The sequence below is a fragment of the Tupaia chinensis genome, unplaced genomic scaffold, assembly GCF_000334495.1.
Source record: "Tupaia chinensis unplaced genomic scaffold, TupChi_1.0 Scaffold000176_1, whole genome shotgun sequence".
Taxonomy (NCBI): Eukaryota; Metazoa; Chordata; class Mammalia; order Scandentia; family Tupaiidae; genus Tupaia; species Tupaia belangeri.
Window position 1 is genome coordinate 465488 of NW_006159651.1, and position 7216 is coordinate 472703.

Below are 7216 nucleotides of genomic sequence, written 5' to 3' on the forward strand. Positions count from 1 at the left end.
TCCCACCCTTCCCCGCCTCCTCTCGGACCAGGTAGGCTGGAATCCGATGGCCCCACCACAGCTGCCGGGAGACACACCAGTCCCTGCCAAGAGGACACCAGGGCTGTCTCGGCATACACTGGTCCCCCGGTCTCCGAGGGCAGCCCCCCGCTCTTACCCAATGTGGGCGAACCAGTGCTGCCAGTTCTTCTGGTGGAAGGGCGGGCTGAGCTCCAGGGCCCCCGACGCCACGGCCTGGAGGAAAGGTCTTTAGACAGCGCTCCCCTGCCCACGGCGCCCCTTCAGGCACGCGCACACCTCCGGGACGGGACACGTGGCCTCTGCGGTGGTTTTAAACCGCAGAACAGACCTCCGAGCCCTGTGGAGACCCTGGGCTGGAGCAGGGGGTCTGAGCCATGTGCCTCCAGCCCCACACAGCCACCCCATCACCACAGCCCCTGGCCCCACGCAGCCGCCCTGTCAGCAGGGCTTCCAGGCCTAGGCCTCTGGCTTCTCCCCCACTTTCAGGGAGCCCCCGGCCCCGGGCCCAGCCCCCTCACACCTCTGCTGCTCGGGCCCCCATCTCCCGGCAGCGGACGAACCACTGGCTCTTCAGCAGGTGTTCCACCACGTCCCCAGAACGGCTGAAAGGGAGACAGGGTGAGCCCACTGACCCCGGGTCGTGCTTCTCCCAGGGACAGGGAGAGTCCCTCGGATGACACAGCCAGGAAGGAGGCAGACACCCCACCAGGACTCCAGCACGGGGGTGCAGGCCCACGTCACTCACAGCCCCAGCCACTCCCTTTCGGGAAGTTCCCGCAGGGTTACCTGCAGATGGGCAGCACCATGGGGTGGCTCTGCAGGCCCCGGAACAGGCCCCGCTCCCTCAGTGCAGACACGATCTTTTCTCGGGCCACGAATCGGTGAAGACCCTGGAGGAAAGGGGCAAGACTAAAGGCCTCGAGAAGAACAGGGAGGTGAGAGAGGGGACGAGGGCAGAGGGTGCCTCCAAACACCGGGTAACACCTGCAGCCAGTCTCCGCAGAGCGAGGTCATGGTCCCGTCCTCCGCAATGACATCCAGGGGACTGAAGCCGTGCCGGGCCCCCATCTCGGCGTCGGCAGGACTGTGAGCCGGAGTTACCTTCACTGCCCCTGGGGCACAGAACCCCCGTGAGCACCAACCTGGCCTTGGCTTTGCTCCCCAGGGTCTGGCCCTCGCCCAACCACAGGCCTCCACCCCCAGTGCCACAGACGACCCCACGTGCGAGTTGCCCAACCACTGCCCTCCATCCCCAGTGCCACAGACGACCCCACGTGCGAGTCTCCCCCTACGTTCCTCCGCCTCCCTCAACTCCCCCCTGCCCCCAGCCCCTGCTGACCCCGACTCCTGTTGTCGCCTCACCTGTGCCCACATGAGGCTGAACGGCAGAGTCTGTGATGAGCGGGAGCAGCTGCCCTGTCAAGGGGTGACGAAGCCGTCGTCCATGGAGGTGCTGGAAGAGGGGAGAGGGGTCGGGACAGACACGTGTGGGACGGGAAGGTCTAGCTGGACATGCAAAGAGGAGGATGGGAACTGGAAGGGAAAGTAGCTGAGTGAGGTCGGCCAAGTCTGTCTCCAGGGGCCAGAGAGTAAATACTTTAAACTTGTGGGCCAAGGGGCAGATTCAGCCTGGGCACAAACACTCCGCTCTGTCACTATGGCGATTAGTCAACTCACAGAAACGAGCGCGTGGTCACAGAGAAACCGGCAGTGGCTGGATCTGACCGACAGGCCACCATCTCTCAACCCCTGCTCTAGAAAACAGTGTAACATCAAGAAAGAAGGGAGGGACCAGCAGGTGGTGTAATGGCTATGTTGCTGGACTCCCACGTAGTCGACTGTGGTTCGAGTCCCGAACCTGTTAGCTTTAACTCACGCCGAGTGCATGAGCGTGCGTGCCCAAGATCCCAAGAGGAGAATGGAGGAGAAGGGATTGCGGCGTGGCCATCCCCCCTAGGGGGTGATTTCTCGCTTTCTGTCTCTCTGTCTCTCTGGCGAGCACATGCACCCTATAGCAAAAACCTCTCCAAAAAAAGAAAAATAAAAAGATTGAAGGAGGGGAGTGGAGGGCCAGCAGGTGGCATGGTGGTTAAGGACGCTGGACTCCCACATGGCTGACTGTAGTTCAAGTCCTGGATCTGGTGGCTTGCTATCTCGCTTTCCATCTCTCTCTCTCTTTTTCCTCTTTTTCTCTCACTCTGGACAAAATTTTAAAAATAAATAAATAAAGTTTAAAAATAATTTAAAAAGAGAGCGAGCGAGAGAGAGAAGGGAATGGAATCCGGCCACTGCAGAGCCGAGACGAGAGCCGCCTCGGGGGAAAGGAAGCAGCAGGAGCAGCAGCTGCCACCCAGTCAGGGAAGAGCAGCCGCGCACCCCGGGGCGAGGGAGCGCAGCACGCGTTACCGTGTATCGGGAATCGTCAGGATGGACGGCCACGGCCACGTCTCCAGGCAACGTCTCTGGCCTCGTGGTTGCAACCACAACCTCTGCATCTGAGGACAGACACTCGAGCTCATACGGCCGGTCATCACGCACACCCCCACCCCCTACACAGCCAAGGCCAGTCGAGCTGGAAACGGCAAGGGGCGGGAGCCGTCCCGACTGAGCAGGCCCCCAGGAACAACTAGGAGAAATCAGGAGCCGCATAGAGGCTGGATTTCCTGCAAGCTCATGACCAGGGGCCCAAGACGGTTCTGGTGCTAAGGAAGTCCTTGACAATTTGTACAGGACAAACAGGAACAGCTGAATAAAAACCACTAGTCCTTGCTGGGCACCCAGAGAACAATGGGATCCTAATCACAAAGCTGTACATTCTTGGGACCAGCAGTTGGCATAATGGCTATGTTGCTGGACTCCCATATAGTCGGCCACGGTTCGAGCCCCAGACCCGGTGGTTTAAACTCACGCTGGGCGCATGTGCGTGCATGCCCAGGATTCCGAGAGGAGAATGGAGGAGAAGGGATTGCAGCGTGGCCATCCCCCCGGGGGATGATTTCTCGCTTTCTGTCTCTCTGTCTCCGTCTTTCTGGCAAACACGTGCAAACTATAGCAAAAACCTCTCCAAAACAAAACAAAACAAAATGTTGTACATTTTTTTTTTGGAGAGGTTTTTGCTATAGGGCACATGTGCTCGCCAGAGAGACAGAGAGAGACAGAGAGACAAAAAGCGAGAAATTACCCCCAGGGGGCATGATCGTGCCGCAATCCCTTCTCCTCCCTTTTTCTCTCAGGATCTTGGGCACGCACGCACACGCGCCTGACATGAGAGTTTCAGCCACTGGGTCCGGAACTCGAACCGCGGTTGACTACATGGGAGTCCAGCGACATAGCCATTACACTAACCGCGGGTCCCAATGCTGTACGTTCTTTAGTTAGCACAGTCCTTCTTACAAGAAACTTCCGTATGATTCCAGCTGGTCTCTTCCTTTTTCTGAACCTTTCGCTGCTCACCTCGGTTTACAACTGACTTTTTGACTCCTTACCGGGTAGCAGATCCCTGCAGGATACGCTAAGTCCTAAAGGACAGTGACCATGTGCACTTTTCTTTTTTTCAAAAAAGATTATTTTACTTATCACTATTATTACTTTTTTAATTTACTATAGAGCACATGCACTCACCAGAGACACACAGAGAGACAGGGAAAGCGAGAAAGCAAGCCACCAGGTCCAGGACTTGAAACGTGGGTGGCCACGTGGGAGTCCAACACCTTAACCACCACGCCAACCGCTGGCCCCCGAGCCCCATAGGGCAAAGTAGATGACCCTGCAGAGAACCACACTCACCAGGCTCTCCATCCACAGGGAAGGCGACCGAAATGAGGAGGCCGAAAGCCACAGGGGTGGGGCAGCCGGGTAGTCGGAGCTCCGTGCGCCCAGGCAGGGGCCGGCTCTCCACCTGGAGGCACAGGAAGCTAGGTCAGCGGTCGGCCTTTCTCAAAGCTCACACCCAGGCTTCCCAGCACTGCTCATCCGTCTGCCTAGCATCCCTGCAAGCCACCTGAAGGCCGTTCTGAGGGTCCGGCAGCCACCGCCCCCCCACCCGACCTCTGACCTTGTAAAGTTCCAGCGAGCGCTCACTGAGCATAGCCATGACCAGGTACAGAGCTACACGCCTCACAGGAATTCTCATTTACTTTTTGGACCCCTCCCCTGTGTGCCCCATAATGCAAGCATCTCATCTTCTCTACTGGATCATCAAAAAAGTCATGTGGTGGGGTCAGCTGGTGGCACAGTGGTTAAGGTGCTGGACTCCCATATGGTCAACCATGGTTTGAATCCCAGACCTGGCGGTTTGAAACTCATACCAGGTGCATGTGTGCATGTTACCAAAATCCCAAGAGGAGAATACAGAAGGGATTGCAGCGTGGCCATTCCCCCAGGGCTGATTTCTCACATTCTGTCTCTTGCCTTAGTGAGCACATGCACCAGAGAACAAAAAAACAAATCTCTCTAAAAAAAGTCATGATGCATTTTTGCACAGAAAAACACGCCGTAACTTTTCCAACAGCCCAAATGATTTGCAAATGGAAGCTGAGACTTAGAGGCTAAACAGCTGCCAGCAGTCGCACGGCTGTCAGCGTGGCTCGGTCCGGGCAGTCTGCTCCGGGACTGAGTCTTAACCACTGAGCTACCCCGCCTCCGCACTCGCAGACCTGCTTCCTTCTCTCCGCCTCACCTCAATATCGGAGATGGCCGACCGTAAAGCACAAGACCAGTTGACAAGCTGACGGCTCCGGTACAACAGCCCCGCCTCGTAGAGTCGCACGAAAGCTTCGGTCACAGCCACTGAGGAGCCCTAGAACCATCCGAGGGTCCACATCTAAGAGTGCCCTTCTCAACTTACGGGCCAGGCACTCCCTCCCCTGCCCCAGCACCCACCAGGCCCAGGGCCAGGCACACTCACGGCGTCCATGGTGAAGCGCTCTCGATCCCAGTCCAGGGAGGCACCCAGGGCACGCAGCTGCTCACAGATCTCCCCACCCTTCCTGCACCCAGAGAGAGCAATGTCACCCAGCACGCCCTAGGCACCTCCGGGACCAGCCCAGGGACACCCAGGCAGTGCTGGCAGCCAGGAGAAAGCATCAGTGAGGATGGCCTCGATGGAGCCGGAGAAGCTCCGGGAAACGGACCACACACCCAGTACGCGGCTTTCTATGATGTGGAAGGGGCACAGGGTTCCACAGGAGCAGAAGAGGGGGCGGTCCATGGAAACCCAAAGGAGCTGCACAGAGCAGACAGCACGTGAGACAGACTGGGCCTGAAGACGGCTGAGAGGGACGGGGGCCGCGGGCTAGGCCAGAGGAGACGGGCACGCAGACGGGCACTGTACGTACACAGGACTACAGTCCGCACACACGGACGTATGTCCACATCTGTGTATGCACACACAGATGTGTAAGTCCAAGTGCATATGGCACATGTGTGTGCACACGCACACATATACACACGCACATATACATATACACACACACGGCTCAAAGACTCCACCAAGTGCTCAGGGGCTCCCACAGTGGGAAGCCAGGACCCAACCCGCCCCTGCTCCCACCAGCCTGGCACACTCACGCCTCCTTCCACTGCCACACCTCCCTGAGGAAGTCCTCCCTGCTCAGCTCGTGCCTCCTCAGGCCGCGCTCCCTCCACAGCTGCTTCTCCACCACAGCCTGCAGCACATCGGGGCAAAGGAACAGAGAGGTCGCTGTGGAAGGAGCTGCTCTCACCGAAGAGATGGAAAACATAACAAAGGACACACCTGGGTAGCAATGCCTGCGTGGTCCGAGCCAGGGACCCACAGCACACGGTCCCCACGCATCCGGTGCCTGCAACGGGAAGGCCCCAGTGAGCCCTGGGCGCCCGTGTTCACCCTCGCTCAGGCACTTGCTGTGTTTCCCCCATCTCCTCCTCACCAGCGCACGAGGGTGTCCTGTATGGCCACCGTGAGTGCATGGCCGATGTGCAGGGAGCCAGTGACGTTGGGGGGTGGGATACACATAGAAAAGGTCTCCCCTGTGGCCTGGGGCAGCCGGGCCTAGAAGGAAGAACAAAGGTCAAAGGGCAAGAAAGCCGGGTACCTGAGGGAATAGCACCCTCTGGTGTCCCCACAGCAGATCAGTGGGAAACTCCCGTCAATCAGGGAAGGGGTGGGGAGCTGCCAGGACAAGTTCTGCCGCTCTGTCCCAGGACTCCTGGGCACCCCTCCCGGCACTAACCTGATACTCAGGCTTGAAGAAGCCCTGTCGCACCCACCACGGGTACCAGGCGGCCTCAACATAGCGGGGGCTGTATGCCGGGGGCAGGGGCCGAGAGGTGTCTGCAGGGAGAAGGGCGCTCCGCTGGCTCCTGGGCCTTGTTCCAGGCTGCAGGCCAGCACAGCCCGCGGGGAGGATGCCGGGCAGGGCCCCCAGCGCTTGTTACCTTTCTTTTCACCGGGGTCGGTTGGGATTTCATACAGTACTATCTCCTTGGGACTCCAGGCCTTACTGGATTCTGCAGACTAGGGGGAGGAGCGGAAAGGGGGTGGGCTGCAACTTCGGTATACCCCAGATGGATCCCACATCTCAGTGACCCAAGACAAGCTGTCCCACCTCTAACCTCGCTCTTCCCAGCTACCCCGGTCTCCAGCACTGCCTGTTTCTCTCGCAGGCGCTTCTGTTTGGCTTCCCGGTTCCTCCGGGAGACGGAAGATCCATGGGGCTCTGGCTGTGTAGAAAGGGGACGGGACCTGGGAAGGCTTCCGGAGGGCCTCAGCCCCAAAAGTGGCGGTCGGAAAGAGCCCAGGGGAAAATGAGGCATCAGGAGTGCTTGGCCAAGGGCCAAGATCTGTTCTGGACAGACAGAGCACGTTAGGCGGACACGTGGGTGGGGAAGGGCCACTTCCCCATCCCCGGCCGCGTAGACACCGGCGGGTTACTCTAAGCGCCTTGCCCTCCCGCACAACCCTTTCTCCTGGGGGACCACGCTCTGCAGCCACGGCCACCAGCGCTCTTCTGGGGCAAGGCGGGAGTCCCTGGCCCTCGCCCTATGCAATCACCCGGCGGGACACATGGGGGGGACTCCGGCATCGGCGCGCCTAAGAGCCGGCACGGGCAGGGCCACCGCGGCCTCTGCCTGCCCGAGCCGCCCGCAGCCCCCGGCCTCCCCGCCCGTCCCTCCGCGGGGGCGCCCCCCCCTCCCAGGGGCCTCCCGGGCGCGCGCT

General features: G+C 59.6%; 1 protein-coding gene across 1 annotated transcript in view; it reads right to left on the reverse strand.

The window, feature by feature from the left end:
• The window catches only part of VARS2 (valyl-tRNA synthetase 2, mitochondrial), a gene marked incomplete in the record, with an annotated part of 12814 nt that extends 5758 nt beyond the window's left edge, over positions 1 to 7056 (reverse strand). The window contains 17 exon segments of the mRNA XM_027770971.1: positions 7 to 83; positions 158 to 247; positions 350 to 358; positions 537 to 623; positions 808 to 911; positions 1006 to 1133; positions 1384 to 1474; positions 2428 to 2516; positions 3808 to 3919; positions 4700 to 4819; positions 4928 to 5009; positions 5587 to 5684; positions 5774 to 5840; positions 5928 to 6049; positions 6231 to 6331; positions 6436 to 6514; positions 6613 to 7056. Of these exon segments, the coding sequence (XP_027626772.1) occupies positions 7 to 83; positions 158 to 247; positions 350 to 358; positions 537 to 623; positions 808 to 911; positions 1006 to 1133; positions 1384 to 1474; positions 2428 to 2516; positions 3808 to 3919; positions 4700 to 4819; positions 4928 to 5009; positions 5587 to 5684; positions 5774 to 5840; positions 5928 to 6049; positions 6231 to 6331; positions 6436 to 6514; positions 6613 to 6813 (1657 nt within the window).
• Between the last annotated feature and the right edge of the window lie 160 nt (positions 7057 to 7216).